Source organism: Conger conger, chromosome 6 (assembly GCF_963514075.1).
Source record: "Conger conger chromosome 6, fConCon1.1, whole genome shotgun sequence".
NCBI lineage: Eukaryota > Metazoa > Chordata > Actinopteri > Anguilliformes > Congridae > Conger > Conger conger.
In genome coordinates this window covers 21360204-21377398 of record NC_083765.1, presented here as the reverse complement: position 1 = coordinate 21377398, position 17195 = coordinate 21360204, and the positions used below count along the sequence as shown (strand labels likewise).

Genomic DNA, 17195 nt, shown 5'->3' with positions numbered 1-17195 from the left:
TGATTGTGCGTCAAACCCCCGCTCCGGCTTGGACAGTGGCTATTTTGAAGCATCAGTTTTTTAGACGAAATACGCCACTATATTGAGTTTGAAAGGATAGAATGACAATGATGATGATTGAGCACGCACACATGCACACATTTTTTATTTCAAGTATTGTCTTATAAAAAATGAATTCCTTTCCTAAGTCACTGAATCAATTACTATTTTATTTATTTGCATGTGGAAATAACCTTATACATGATCACATCACATTTTCTCTAGTATTTTGTGTAGTATTCACATAACATTTTACTTTTATTATTTAATATCCTTTTTATTTTTTAATTTTTTAATTTTTTAATTTATATTTAGCTGTATTTATTGTTTTTCAGTGCATTATGTTAGGCACTTTGAGCTGCATATCTGCATGAAACGTGCTGAACAAATAACATTTATTATTAATATTAGTATTGATATTATTATGTATACTTGTCTGCAGCCTCTGATGATACTATTTCGAGCCACCACCCTGAGGAACAGGGTTTACTTCACTCAGCAACAGGGTCACCCGAGGCTGCTAGGGATGTAGCATTTAACCTCTCGGGTCTTGTGCAAGACCGTTTTGACTTCTCAGCAGAAAGCTTTGTGTCTTCCTGTGTTTCCTGCCGTCACGGCAGATGGAAATAGGCTTTTTCCGAGTTGAAGCAGATATTATGTGGATAGCCTTTGACAATGACTAGGCTACTTGTAAAAGACTTGCAATAAAAGTAACGCAATACACTGCAGCAAATCGACCAAAAGATCCTAATGGAGGACTTAATGCAAAACAGTAATCGCGTGTTGAATTGCGGTCACAGCGTTAATGGACAGTAATAGGGCATATCTACCTTATTGATTTGTAATTTGTGCTGTCTTGGTATGGCAGCTGATTTGTGGCAAAATTGTGCAAGAGAAATAACTGTAAATGGCGGACATGATTTTGTAATGTTCTCAAGGATGTTCAGTGATGTCGGGGGAACCTGTAGCCTGTTGGCCTGTAGCCTAGCGCCGGTGTAGCCACGATAAGATCTGCAGAGCTGTTGGACTCTTGAGCCCTTGAGCCCTTATCCCCACATTGCTCCAGGGTGGACTGGTCCATGGTGTAAATCAATTTGGATTAAAGCATCAGGTAGAAATAAGAAATTATTATGTTCCAAAGTGTAAAACAAAATCATCTAAATTAACTGCATTGCAGTGGCGATGGATTTGTGGTACACTACGTAGCTTGAATCGCATTCAGCCCGTATTCTGCATACGGATTTTTTCGTTGTTACTCCGGTTTTAGCTGACATCACCTGTTTATTGAGTCTGAGCCAAGGAGGTTGGTCTGAATCATGCTGCGTTGTAGTTCTACAAAGCATTGTAATACAGGTATATAGCGGCACCCAGTGGACAATCTCGCTCTTCCATCACCTCGGTCCACAATCGGTCCCAACCTGCTGGTATGGCTATCCGATAAATGCACCGAGAGCCAAATGGTTAATTCCTAACTGTTTGTCCAGCCAACGCTCAACTCCATAATCCCGGCTAATCTGTGTTGCATCTCCCATGGCGGAACTCTCTTTGTTTCGGTTGACGCATTCTTGTCTTTTTTCTAATGATTCCTTTGTGTTCCTAAGAAACTGCGGTCGTTGCCGACCTGTTTTCTGAATTATGTATCACATTCTTTATGTTTTACTGTGCTGTCTGCGCGTAGTCCACTGCTTCTGTCCCTCACAGTGCACTTGTACTTTTCACGGTCGAAGCGACGGGACGGGCAGCAGGTAGGCAATTTATTACTTTTTGTTTGTTTGTTCGTTTGTTTTTTGCTGGATATTAGCCTACTTCGTCGAATTTCGAGTCTTTCCTGTGTTTATATCTTAAACGTGCTTTTATCCTAAATTGTTTTACAGTGATCACTGAACCAGCTACTATATGGATTATTAACGCAGGTTTTAGGATAGATTAGTGTGGTGTTTCCCGTTGTGTTAGCCGTAGGCGTAGTTTCTGCTGCTACGGGACATCTGGCATCATAACATTATTGATATTAATTAAGACAGTTATACCGTTTTTGTGGTTCTGCCAAAAATAGCTGGTGATAATCCACAATCGGATGTGATACGCCTATTCGAAACAAACAAATAAATGTGTTTAGGCTATATTTTGTCCCATGATATTTTATTGTCATATTCTTGCTGCTTCAGGTCTAGAAATCATCAAAGTAAATCTTAACGAGAACAATATAAAACAAAACTTATGTAGGCCTAATACCCCAAACATCTTTAAAGTATGACTATATTACAATGCTGGGGTTCATTTATTTTAATTTAATTTAATAGACTTTTAGAATTGCCTAAACGTATATTTACAGGAACAGTATCACCTGGAAAACAAACAGCGTCCGTACAGTAAATACACAGGTGGTATTTATTTGTGATAAATGATCACCACTTCTGGATCATTCGTCAGTAGCAGGTGCCCGTGATTCAGCAGTTACCTCCCGTTTTCCAAGTCTACAGAAATAGGTGATGCCTATGTGAGATGAAGGGGATGAGGGCTTCCTGGGGATGCCTAACGTAGAAGTAGAGGTACAGTGGTTCAGACGCCACCCAAGGTACTTTCCTTCCCTCAGTGAAGCCTGGAAGGCAACAGTTTTGAGAATTAGAAAACTTAATAGCGACAAATTAGCAAACTAGCAAGCTCAGTGACATAAATACAGATATATTTGATTTAAAAAACTGCCTGCAAAGAAGTTTGTACACATCATCTGTGGTTGGCTAAACTGAACCTGCGGCCTACAGGCGTCACTAAGGGAAGGAGAGTACCCTGTTGTAGGCCTGGTCATACTCAGCTCAGAACCCCCCCCCCCCCCCCCGCTCAGAAATACCCACAGGCCCCCAAGTTCTTATGAAAGACACAACTATACTACTGCAGTCTTCAAAATTATTGGTATTTAGATTAAAGTAGCACACATTAAAAAGTCAATTGATTGAAAGGAAAGGAGAATGTACAACAGCGCCATTGATTCCAGCGCTTCTTGTTGTGTTGTCTGGCTTTAAAGGTGTTAGCGGTGCAGTGCCATAGTACCTGCAGGCCTTGTAAACCGATCTAATGCACTTATGTGCTTTGGTATGTAAGTCGCTCTAGATAAGGGCAACAGCTAAGCAAATGCCATGCCATGTAACATAATGTAATGTAATGTAATGTTTATCCATAGTAAGACAGTGCCGTAATTGTTTGGCACCTTTGCCTTTAGCAAAACAGATTTTGAGGTACAAAAATAATAATTCTCATCTCATCTATTTTTTGTTCAGCAGTCAGAATATTGTAGCTAAAATGGTGACAGTAATAATCAGTTTCTCTATTCAAATGTGATGCTTCAAATTCTTGTTAGCTTCAAACCCACAGGCTAGAATAGCTGGCTATGTCATGGCTGCCTGGGTTAGGGATGGTTGTGACTCTTAATTCTGATTAAAACAAATTTTTACACACTATACACTAAAGCACTAGTCAGCTGACACACACACACACACACACACACACACACACACACACACACACTGTTACAGTAAAATGTTTTGGAAATAGATTTGTAGAAATAAAGCTATTTTACATTTAAAGACTGAGAAGCAGCATTTGTTTTATTTGAAAAAGTATCATTTTAAAAAGGGTGACGTTATAAAAAATACATGTAAATTTGAAAAGAGGCCATTTTATTTTTCATGTTTAAGAATAAAAGTATTTACTTTTCATTTGCTTTATTGAAAAGTATGTCGATTAGGCCAATACACAAGTTATTGTGTAAATGTAATAGTGTGGGTCTGATGTAAGCAAATTTTCTGTTCCTGTTAAAGCTATCCCCAGCTAGTGTTACAAATCACCCCAATAGTGGGGTAGGTTGTAACAGTGGCACTCCTTGTATTTGATATTAACTTAACACATTATCTGATATTGTAGATGGTGTCTAAATGACTAGTATTTGTAGCAGACAAATGTGGGTAGTTTATATTACTGTCCCCAGTCTCCCAAACTGTATCAAGTGATTATGAAATACACAGGCTCCTGTAGCCATTATGCTAGCAAGTAATGACAGACAGGGGACTTTTCCTTTGAATTTATTGCCTTTGTTTGCCAATAATAAATAAGCTTTTTCATTATGCTGATTGGATTGCCCTTTTTCTAGTTGAATAAAATCATGAGCCTGTGTGAACAATGTGTGCCACCGTCCCTCCAAACAGATCAGTGCTGTGCAATGATCCAGACATGTCGGACATCCCCACCAACGTCCCGGTGGACACGGTGAAACTACGTGTGGAGAAGACGGCGATTCGCCGGATCCCCACGGAAGCATTCTACTACTTGGCAGAGCTGCGGTACCTGTGGCTCACCTACAACTCGGTGACGACCGTGGACGCCGGAAGCTTCTACAACCTGAAGGGGCTGCATGAGCTCCGGCTGGACGGGAACGTCCTGGCACTCTTCCCCTGGGAGTCGCTGCGTGAAACCCCGTCCCTGCGGACCCTGGATCTGCACAACAACCGTCTCACCAACGTACCGGCTGAGGCGGCCTCGTACCTGCGCAACGTCACCTATCTGGACCTCTCCAGCAACAAGCTGGTCACCCTCCCCTCTGACCTCATGGACATATGGCCGCCCTTCTCAGGAGTGCCATGGAGCGCCAACCTCTCGCAGAGGGTGGTGTTGGGTAAGTAGCACAATATTTTAATAATAGTTTTACAATCATTTTGTAACGGCCGGATCGTCTCTGCGTGGAGTTTGCATTTTCTCCCCGTGTTTGCAGGTTTTCTTTTCTGGGTACTCCGGTTTACTCAAAGACATGTATGTCAGGTTAGGTGACCTCCTGCCATTGCCCTTGGCCAAAGCATTGGCCTCAGAACTGGAGTTGGTCCCTGGCTGCTGCACTGTGGCTGCCCACTGCTCCTAAGTAACTAGGATGGGTCAAATGCAAAGGACAAATTACCCCACAGGGTTCAATAAATCTTATTGTTACTGTCTGTCTGGAGCTTTCCCATACAAACCCCCCTGGTCTGTACTGGTAGGTACAAGGACATCTCAACGTTCAGTAACCCATAGATAACCTCACTAAATGATCTCAGGACATCCCTGTTAGCTGGGCTGAGAGCTATGGAACTCATGTTGCATTCTGGCGCATTAGCTGATGGAGTTGTAGGCTATACTGTCCCGGCTGAATTTTGATGGGGATTTTTTGGTGTTGATAATCAGCACAGTAGCAGGTGGGTCTCCCATTGCATTCTGGTTAAGGGGTTGTCATTACATTAACACTCTTAGGAAAATGGTTCTTTGGCTGGATTCCGTAGGGGAACCCTTTTTAATTTTTTCTGAAGCCCTCTGTCATATGTGTGAAGTGTGAAAACTCCCATTCAAAGAACCATTTTGCCCGCCAATGAACCCTTTAACGAGTGGCAAATTATTATTATTAAATCAATTTATTTATTTTTTGTCACTGACACTTTACAGAGTAGCAGGAAAATAACAAAAAACACGTTCCATTTAGGTGCCACCGGTTCCATGACGGATCGTGAGAGGCCGATCGCTTGCGAACTGTTGGCAGAACATGTTCTGAATGGATTAACAGAGGATTTCAGGACTAAAATAAAGAAGAGGTGGGGTCACAGATTAGCCCAGACCCCAGATGCTCATGGGAAATCATTCCCCCATGTCTTCCAGCTGGTGCAAAGCTTCGGACTCCAGGGCTGCATCTGAAATAGCATACAAGTTTACTATTAAGTGTGTCAAATTAGTATTAGTATGTCCAAAAATAGTGTGCTAAAACTACCTGGATGCTACACTACATTCTGTGAAATATCATGGGATGCTAGCACATTGCGCTGGGTCACTGCCCAAGTGACCACCGAGGGCGGTGTTAAAACCAAAGTGGTGAAAGAGTTGAACAATTTAAATGCGATTCATTCCTTTAATGTTAATGTCTAGCGGAGCGTAGTTAAAATGGATATATTTACATTTTAAGTCTGTTTTTCTCTTTTCCTTACACAAAGTCACATAAGATAGCTGCCATTATCAAGTGTCAGCGTTCTATGACAAAGTAGTATCTCCGAAAATTCATCTTAATTTTTACTCAGCTAAATGCTAAAGCCACCTTATGTATGCAGAATGATAGTGTACACATACACTCAGTGAGCACTTTATAAGGTATTTATTAGACTTGTGTTTGAGGAACGTTTTAGACTTATTAAGTCTTCTGCTGCTGTAGCCTATGCAATCAGAGGTATGAGATGTGTGCTCAGAGATGCTCTCCTGCATATCACTGTTGTAATGCGTGGTTATTTGTGTTACTCTCACCTTCCTGTCAGCTTCGACAAGTCTGGCACTTCTCCTCTGACCTCCCTCATTAACGCGTTTCGTCCCTCAGAACTGCTGCTCACTGGATGTTTTTTGTCTTTTGCACCATGCTCTGCAAACTCTAGAGACAGTTGTACATGAAAATCCCAGGAGATCAGCAGTTTCTGAGATTCTCAAACCACCCTGTCCGGCACCAACAATCAAAACACAGTCAAAGTCTCTTAGATCACATTTCTTCCCCATTCTGACATTTGGTCTGAAAAACAGCTGAACCTCTTGACCACGTCTGCATGCTTTCATGCATTTAGTTGCTGCCACATGATTGGCTGATTACGTATTTGCATTAACATGCTGGTGTACAGGTGGCACGGATGGTGCAGTGGGTAGCACTGCTGCCTCACAGCAAGGAGGTCCTGGGTTCGAATCCCTGTCGGCCGGGGCCTCTCTGTGCGGAGTTTGCATGTTCTCCCCGTGTTTGCGTGGGTTTCCTCCGGGTACTCCGGTTTCCTCCCACAGTCCAAAGACATGCACGTTAGGCTGATTGGAGACTCTAAATTGCCCGTAGGTATGAGTGTGTGAGTGAATGGTGTGTGTGCCCTGCGATAGACTGGCGACCTGTCCAGGGTGTATTCCTGCCTTTCGCCCAATGTATGCTGAGATAGGCTCCAGCCCCCCTGCGACCCTGATCAGGATAAGCGGGTTCAGATAATGGATGGATGGATGGATGCTGGTGTACAGGTATATCTAATAAAGTGATCACTGAGTGTAGTGTATAGTGTGTGATTGCTGAATCCAGCCTAGAGCTGGATTCAGATCCAAATTGTATTCTTTCTTCCTGATGGTTCCTTCCCTGGCTTCACGGAGGGAATCCCCAAAATGCCAGGATGAAATATGGAGGCCACGCCAAGTGGGGTTCAGTTCCGAGTTATGAAGCGGGAGGGTAATGATTTTCCATTGCACTCTCCTCCAAGGGTCAAGGGTATAAAATGCATGAATGGAAATCCCACAATGCAATGTTCCATGCGTGAAGAAGAGAGGAGCGAATCTATGCACTTTCAAATGTGTGCTGTGCACTTATTGAGCTGATGCTTTTATTCAAAGTGACTTACATTTGATTAGGCTGAGCAGGGGCCAATCCCCCTGGAACAATGTGGTGTGCCTCAAGGGCCCAATAGCTGCACTGATCTTATTGTGGCTATGACAGGGCTTGAACCACCAACATTCCTGGTCCCAGTCAACCACCTGAGCCACCTGGTTAGATTCCTTTTGTAGGTTCTGGAATAATTCATGAGTGCATGTTGAGGGATGGGAGGGAGGGGTTCCAGAAGTCCTCACTTGACCAGTTGGTGTGTTTTTATTAGGGGCGACATGACTCAGGCAGTAAGGCAGTCGGAGTCGGAGGGTTGCCGGTTCGATCCCCCGCCCGGGCTGTGTCGAAGTGTCCCTGAGCAAGACACCCAACCCCCAATTGCTCCTGACGAGCTGGTCGGTGCCTTGCATGGCAGCCAACCGCCATTGGTGTGGGAGTGTGTGTATGAATGGGTGAATGAGAAGCATCAATTGTACAGCGCTTTGGATAAAGGCGCTATATAAATGCCAACCATTTACCATTTACCATTTATTGTCACAAAAAATAAGCTAGGGTTATTATTATTTATGAACATTCCAAAGTTATACGAAAGAGAAAATATTTTGGAATGGACCCTAGGTTACTATAGGGAGGCACTTCCTATCGAGGTTGTGAGGGTTGTTCAGTTCTTATTGGTTTGTTCATCGTCTGTCCTTCCTTGCAGAGCACCCATTAAGTTTGCTTGCTGCACACCACAAATGTAGTTGTGAAATACCCCCTCGAGGGAAGACGGCAAACAAAGGGAATGAATTAAAGTGGAACCCAGACCTACCTCTTCCTGCCCTCTCTCTGGCAGAGGCACCAATCGCTTCTTTCCTTTCCTTTCTCCTGAGCCGGAAATCGATCAAGGTCCGATATCTTTAAGGACATTCCAACCCCTTAAGTGTTCCTTCTAGGAGCTGGGAGTAGAAATTCTGCTCATAGGCTCACTCACTGCACCACTACAGCAAGGAACACATTCTGAAATGAAGAATTGAAACTCTCACGCTTACTCACACCCCAAACATAAAGTGTTCATCTTATTTTAACCTGTGTGGTGCCACTTGGTTAATCTCATGATACCTAGCAGAACAAAAAGTTACCAAAAAAACTATTACTATTATGTTATATACTAATAATATTTTCTAAAATATAACTTTTTATTTTTCATATTTTTAATATTTCATTTTTTATATATATATATATATATATCTTTTTTTACTGAAAGTCCCTTGTAATGCTGGTTTCAGCATTATATAATATATGGTTTGTGAGAATAAGACCACAGATGTCCCTTACAGAGGACACACATAAATTGCTTGATCTCAGGAGGTCTCATTGTGACTTGCCTCGCTAAGACCTTCTTGGAGTGTGTGTTCATCAGCACAGCTGTAAACACACAATGATCTCCGCATCTAAGGAGCAGAATCCATCCTACAAAGGAACAAAGGGAAATCGAACCCACACACTTCAATGTTCTTGTGGAAAATGTATTTGCATATTTATGTGTGAAAACATGGGCAAAGTAACTTACCATGAGAGCAACACAGTGGCATGCAGTATATTTGATATCATATTTTTGCTGTGATTTGTTTTTGTTGCAGCCATGAGCAACCACCGAGGAAGAGCCATACAGCCATCCGAAAAGCCATGTACATTATACTGTATGTGCTGTTTACCGTATTTATTAAACAGAATCAGAGTAAAATCGCCACTGCAAGACCATTGGCAATCAATAAGGACTAAAGCCGAGGACAGGCTTAGCATCTGTGGCTTTCCCTGACTTAAGCTGTTTATGGAGTTTGTGTTAGCGGCAGCAGCGCTTTCGGCAAAGTGCTGCACTCGCAGGAGTGTGGGCAGAAGGGCCTGACATGTGGAGACGGCCCGTGGTCATCAACGAATTCATTCCTTTGCTGGATTGCCTGCCATTAAGCTTTCATTTGAATACCTGCTGTGTTTGAAAAGCGTAGACCATGAAAACGGCAGGGTCCGGTGTGCATTAAATAGCCTACTGGCCAGTGGAATTACAATTCCCCTCCGCAATGCAGAATCATGAAGATGCAGAAACGTCATTCTTATTGTTTTCATATGTCTAATGCACGTAAACCACGGTTCCATTATATTTTCAGCCCCTGCGCCTCAGCCAACAACAACAACACCTGTTTTCCTTATTTATATGTATTCCTTTTACTGTTTTGGTTCCATGTTGTGGAGGCGACGGCTTGCTTGCTCGGGGGCGCTGGATTATCCGGATTTAGCTGGCTGTGCTAGGAATCTGCTGTCACCTGTGTTTGTGACGCTGTAGGCCTCGTCCCTGACAGGCCTGCTGCCAAAGAAGCGCTGATCTTTCTTCTGTTTCAAACCAGTTCAGCGTCCTCGTCGGCTGCTCCAGTTACAGCACGCAAATGTGACAAGGCAAGATGTCTGCCTTCTATAATCTACCATTCCTTTTACACAGAATGTAATACAAATCATGACCAACTAAGGAAGGCTGTTACAAGTTGCTTCTTTGTTGGGGAAAAGTCATTGGCCTATGACATCCAATTGCGAAGTAGGCTACTGTACATTCTCTGTGAGTTACAGTTATTTGTATTCGCCTTAATGTGCCACAAGTTCCCAAATCGTCGACATGCAGTAGATATAAAACCAATCAAGTGTATAAAATATTTTGGTAACACTTTACTTGAACCCCTTGCAAGGCTGACTTAACACTGTCACACACGACATAACAGTTTTCACAAGATGGCATAACAAATAATGTCAGGTTATGTTAAATGACATAAAACAATAATACTTTTATCTGTAAGTTTTATGAGAGTGATTTATCAATCCACTAGCTACATAGTGATGTATCGGCCTACCTCAGTTTACACACCTGTTGTTAATATGGAAAACATTTTTACATATTAAACATTCTCTGTAAATTCTATAGACTGTAGTGTGTGAGGGCAGCTGCTTCTGAGATGAATGAACCAGTACGTCACCACCAACCATACTCCCTCCCCCCAACGTTTATGTTTTATGTTTTATTTATTATCACAATAAGACAACAATAGAAGTACAAGGCAAAGAATAAAACAAATTGTGCAGGTGAGCTAAAAACCCCATGGGGGATTATAAAGGCATCTCGCCCAAACAAATTATGCAAGCAATAATGAAACAAAAATGAAACAAGTCATAATAATGTAACATCAGATGAAATAATACAAGACATGAGAAAAAAAAATATATATATGCACAGATAAATACAGTGTATACAGCATATCCCAGACAATACGTTATGCCTTTCATTCTGTCCGCTTTGTAAACATATCTCAATAACATCTCCTTACTTTCCCTAGTGCGCCCCATCTTATTTCAAATTTAGCAGTTCCTTCTGTGGAAATATAATGTCCAATTCTGACATCTTTTTCGGTCAGTGAGCAAGTTCCTTCATCGTCTGGTGGTTTATGTTCGACCGTCGACCCCCCAGGTGTCCAGGACAACCCCTGGTTCTGTGACTGCCGGATCTCCAAGCTGCTGGAGCTGTCGAAGATGTCCGGCGGGACGGTGGTGCTCCTGGACCAGCTCCTGGTGTGCAGCGGGCCGGAGAACCTGGCCGGGGTGCCCTTCCAGCTGGCCGAGCTGGACCAGTGCCTCAAGCCCTCCGTCATGACCTCCGCCACCAAGATCACCTCCCCCCTGGGCAGCAACGTCCTCCTGCGCTGCGATGCCACGGGCTACCCCACCCCCACCCTCTTCTGGAGCAGGGCCGATGCCCCCCTCATCAACAGCACAGGTACTGCCATCGGGAAGGGGAGGGGGGACTCATTCAAATGAATAAAGGAGAGGGGCGTAAAAGCACCCCGTAGTGCAGTGGTTCCAAAACTCGGCCCTGGGGACCCCCTGTGTTTTCGTTCCAACCACAATTGCAATCCCAGATATGAACATGGGCTTTTCACTCTTCATTGCATTCAAAGCAATTTCAGACATAACGTGGCTTGAGAGTGTGATCAAAACATGACAAGTACCTTTAGAAAGATTTAGAAAGATTGACTGCTTGTTAAAAGTTCTGGGATTGCAATTGTGGTTGCAACAAAAAACAGCGTACACAGGGGCCCCCTAGGATCGAGTTTGGGTGCCACTGTCCTAGGTTCCTGGATCAGTGAGCTGATTGGTTGGGCAAGGTCATCATTAGTCTGCATGTGAGGCAGACCGGGGTGAAATAGGTAATCGTTTTGGATTCAGACTTTTCTGTGTTCGATTGATATTGCCAGGTGCAATTGAGCCAACCAAGAGGACCAGTAGGCAGGGTTTGCACTTTTTAAATATATTTAATTGCTTACAACACACCAGACAAGCTCAGCATAGGAAAGTATTTGAATCCAAAACAAGTACGTATTTCACCCAGGTCTGATGTGAGGCAGATGATAGCTGTTGTTGTGTCAGGATTATTTAATGCTTTTCTCTGGAGGTGTGAAGCTGTAGGCACTAATCTGTCATGTTACAGCACAATATCTGATGTGAGTTGCTTTGAATTAGCCAAGATGACCTATGAAATATCTATGGCCAATATTAGATAATTTCAAATTGATTAGCACCCTCATCGAACGCTCCACTTAGCCTAGTGGCTAGGATACATGACTGGGGCCTGGAAGGCTGGTGGTTCGAACCCCGGTGTAGCCACGGTAAGATCTGTGCAGCTGTCAGGGTCTTGAGCAAGGCCCTTAACCCCACACTGCTCCGGGGGGGTGTCTAATCTGTAAATCACTTAGGATAAAAGAGTTGGCTAAATAACAAATTATTTATGTCTGCATGCCTTATATTTTATGTATGATAGCAGGTGTATGATACTTATAAAACCCTTTAACATGGTTTGCTGTATGCAGACATATCTGGTAGATTACTTTCTTTTAGTGGAATGGCCCGGTCCTTGGTTTTTATATAGGTAATCCCTGTATATCCCTTTAAGTGAGCCAAGTCTGTGATCAGTGAAGACTTATTGATTATCAGATGTGTTTAAAAGCATGATGGCATTCGTTCCCTTCCCAAATACCTACTGCTGTATGTCCACAGGAGTATGTGTCCACACTCTGTCTGGACTTAGCCAATCTCAAGCTGCCCACATATGTCACGTGACCTCAAATCATAGCGGTCTTTAATCCCGGCTGTTCATCTGGCGTCTGTTGCCATGGTACAGCGGATTTGCAGACCCATGCTGTGTTTGGGAAACTGTGTAAATAGCCCATTCATTTCTTATCAGTTCCTCAGTTTAGATGCTGCAGGGTGAAGCCAGAGAGAAAGAGTCGAGAGAGGTCCAACCCAGATGCTGAATTGCACTCCGCTTAAATCTGTTTACGCTGTTTTACTATGGGAAAGTTTCTTACGATGACCTGTTACTCTGTCATTTTTCTGTCTTCATTAGATTTCACATGGGTCGTTGGATAGCCTAGGTGAAATATAGTGTTAGCACAGAGAATATCTATTTATCTCACATTGGTTCACCACATATGCAGTGTCTTCACATTTAATGCTTTTCTCAGACAGGAACAGGAGTCTTGTGTAACTATGCGTACTCATGGCACTTCCCAGCCTCTTGTACGGCTAGGCTAAAGCAGAATAGAAGCTCATAGTTGAGATTGCCATCTTTCTTTCACTAAACTTTATCAGATTATAATTAGGTAATTCCATGTCAAGTCAACATATTTTTTCTTTTCTCCTGGGTAATTAGTGCTACTAATTGGCCAGACTGCCAATTTGATATCATGTTTCTATGTTGAAACTACAACAATGGTCATATTTCTCCGGCCACCAATGAAATTTCATACCAGCCCACCTGTAGACAATATTACCATTGTAGTTTCAATATATCAACTTGTTAACAATTTACCTTTTTAAAGCATATAACAGCTTTGCAACACAGAGTTACAATATTAATGGATGTAACTTCTTTTGTAAAACAAAATGCGAAACTCTCTTAAGCGTACGTTAACCGCAGATATTAAAAATCCCTATGGGGAAAAAGCATGGGAAATCTGCTGAGGGAACCCATGGTTCAAAAATTCTAACTCTCTTCCAGGTTTTAGGACTACAAACTGTGAAGTCCTGAAAAATGAAAACAGGCTGTATAATCCAACATCATTAATGATTGATCTGAGTCTTGTTTTGTCACTCTTTGTGGGAAAGCAGTGTACCACGTGTGTAGTGATGTTTTTTGTCACGCTTTAATGGACCGAATTTAACGCCTGTTAAGTACATAGTACTTACTGGGAAAATACAAGGTACTTATTAGGTAACTATTTTGATTTGGGCTGTAAAACAAATTTACATAGTACTTACATATGCTACTTACTGACTTTGTTTCATAGTATTTACCACTGAAATCAAAGTACTGACCTATTAATTACCCAAATAGGTGTGAACTTACCCAGTAAGTGATATGCAATTAACTGGCTGTAAAATAAAGTGTTTCCAAGTGTTTTTGTGTGAGTGTATGGTCTGATTGGTACTTGTTTGTTTGTTGTTTTGTGCGAGTGTACATTCTGATTTCTACTTGTTTGTTTGTTTGTTGTTTTGTGTGAATGTATTCAGATTTCTTCTTCTTTGCTTGTTTGTTGTTTTGTGTGAATGTATTCTGATTTCTACTTCTTTGTTATTTGTTGTTTTTTGTGAATGTATTCTGATTTCTACTTCTTTGTTATTTGTTTATTTGTGCAGTGGTGGAGGAGACTCCGGGGGAGGGAACACGCTGGTCCATCCTCAGTCTGAATGGGGTGCTGTCCCGGGACGCGGGGGACTACCGCTGCAAGGCCAAAAACGTGGCGGGCGTGGCCGAAGCCTCAGTCACGCTATCTGTGGCGGGTGTGGTCACAGTCGCCCCGCCCCTTCGGCCGACGGTATCCTTGCAACCCGATGGGGGGGGGGAGGAGCCAGGGGTGGGAACGACCGACTCTACTGTGGTGACCACGGCCTTCACTGCGGCAACCCAGCCAGCAGTTGCCACACCGACCCCTGCTGCTAATCCCCCGACCACTACTCTACCACCACCGGTCCTCCCCACCAAGCAGGGCCAGCAGAGGGCGCTAACACAAACGGGTCGGCCCCCGCAGAGTCAAGCTGGGAGGAGACCGGACAGCAAAAGCACCACGCCAACGAAGCCCACCCCCCCCATTAGGGGCATTCGAGTCACAGAGGAGACGGCGGAGAGCGCTGTGTTGCTATGGGAGACAGACGCGGCCTGGGGCGATGCCCAGCTAACGGTGGTCTACTCGCCGTACGAGGGGAAGGACAAGCAGACGGCCAGCGCCCCGGCATCTTCCGGAAGGCTGCTCCTGAGCAGCCTCAGGCCCCGCATGAAGTACATGGCCTGCCTGATCGCCAGAAATGGCCCGTCACGCAAGGACCAGTGTGTCACCTTTACCACCCTGGAGGGGGAGGAGCGGCCCAATCTGGCGCTCCTGGTCATCAGTGGCCTAGCCTGCAGCCTGGCCCTGCCTGTCATCGGCTTCCTGCTGTACAAGATCACCCGCCTCTTCTGCCAGAAGAGCAGCAGTCCCACCAACCACGACCAAGACACCTACGTCAAGTTTGAGACGCTGTCCCTGAAGCAGAGGACTGTGGGTAATGCGGGGAACGACCTGTGGACGCGCCGGCAGACTCAGGAGTCAGAGAGAATGCTGCTGTTCTCCCGGTCCAGCATCGACTCTCAGATGACCTACAAGAGTGACAGCTCCAGGTCTGAGTACCTCTGCTAGCTCATAACAGAATGCTACAGGTGTGTGTACCTGTGCCAGCTCATAACACACTGCTACAAGTGTGTGTACCTGTGTGTGAGCTCTTAACAGAATGCTACAGGTGTGTGTACCTGTGTGTGAGCTCATAACAGACCGGTACAGGTGTGTGTACCTGTGCTAGCTCATAACAGACTGGTACAGGTGTGGGTACCTGTGACAGCTATGAGACAGAGTGAGATAGTACCTGTGCTAGCTCATAACACTCAGCTAGAGGCCAGAATACCTGTGTGTTAGCTCATAACAGACTGGTACAGGTGTGTGTATCTGTGTGTGAGCTCATAACAGACTGCTACAGGTGTGAGCTGTTCAGCACCCACTCCCAGATGACCTACAAAAGTGATAGCTCTAGAGCTGGTGCAAAATGGCTGCCATTGCATCACCCAGGTGGATGCTGCACATTGGTGGTGTTTGAAGTGAGTTTCATTGTAAAGTGCTTTGAGAGAAAATAAGATGTAAGGATCTATCTATCTCTATCTATCTGAGAGGGCTACAGGTGTGTGTACCTTTGTTAACCAGGTAAATCCAGGTCCAACTCTCAGCTCCACTTCCGAGTTGGCAGTCGGCAGAGGCATTGTAAGGGTTTTGGTAATTTGTCCAGATGTATAATATCCATATTTATATTCAAACTCCTTGGTATCAATTCAAACTATTTTATCAGTCAAGCATATTGTTGCCTTATCTGATTATTATTATTATTATTATTATTTTTTATTATTATTAGTAGTAGTAGTAGTAATTGTCACCCGTTTTCATTTAAAATCAATTAATTTATTGTTTTTATGGATTTTTTTATTATGGATTATTTATAAGAGAAATGTACACTCGCTGAGCACTTTATTAGGAACACTATACTAATACTGGTTAGGGCCTCACTTTGCTCTCAAAACAGCCTCAATTCTTTGTGGCTTGGATTCTGCAAGATGTTGAAAGCATTCATTTGGGATTCTGTTCCATGTTGACATGACTGCATCATGCAAATTCTGCAGATTTCTCAGCTGCACATTCATGGTGCAAATATCCCGTTCTACCACATCCCAAAGGTGTTGTATTGGATTCAGATCCGTGAATGGGAAGGCCACCGAAGAACATTGAACTCATTCTCATGTTCATGAAACCAGTTTGAGATTACTTTTGCTTTGTGACATGACGCATTATCATGCTGGAAGTAGCCATGAGAAGATGGGTACATTGTAGCCATGGAGGGATGCACATGGTCAGCAACAATACTTAAATCAATGACGGATTTGTATTAACAGGCCCAAAATGTGCCAAGAAAACATTGCCCACACCATAACACCACCGCCACCAGCCAGGACTGTTGAGACAAGGCAGGTTGGGCACATGGATTCATACTGTTTGCGCCAAATTCTGTCCCTACCATCTGTATGCCGATTGTGATTCATCAGACCAGACTACGTTTTTTCCAGTCTTCAACTGTCCAGTTTTGGTGAGCATGTGCCCACTGCAGCCTCAACTTTCTGTTCTTGGCTGACAGAACCTGACGTGGTCTTCTGCTGTTGTAGCCTATCTGCCTCAAGGTTTGACGTTTTGTGCATTCTGATATGTTTTTCTGCTCACCACAATTGTACAGAGTGGTTATCTGAGTTATCGTAGCCTTTTTGTCCGCTTGAACGAGTCTGGCCATTCCCCACTGGCCAGCATGAACAAGGCGTGTCCGTCTGCAGAACTACTACTCACTGGATGTTTTCTGTTTTTTTGCACCATTCTGAGTAAACTCTAGAGACTGTTGTGCGTGTGTAACTGAATCTCCTGGCCTGTATCTGCATTATTTTGTGCATTGCACTGCTGCCACATGATTGGCTGATTAGATAATTAGATAATGAATACGCATGAATAAGTAGGTGTCCTAATAAAGTGCTCAGGGAGTATATATACCTGATAATAATTGACTAAAAGTGCTTGAGTTTCAGTGACAATTTCATACTGTTAAATATACAAAAGAAATGTTTCAT

At 43.5% G+C, this 17195-nt stretch overlaps 1 protein-coding gene across 1 annotated transcript; it reads left to right on the top strand.

The window, feature by feature from the left end:
* The first annotated feature begins 1674 nt into the window (after positions 1–1674).
* Positions 1675–15183, top strand: lrit3b (leucine-rich repeat, immunoglobulin-like and transmembrane domains 3b). The gene is made up of 4 exons (XM_061244234.1): positions 1675–1784; positions 4239–4705; positions 10923–11228; positions 14147–15183. Exons 1-4 carry the CDS (start codon positions 1675–1677, stop codon positions 15181–15183), a joined length of 1920 nt encoding a protein of 639 aa, XP_061100218.1.
* The last annotated feature ends 2012 nt before the right edge of the window (positions 15184–17195 follow it).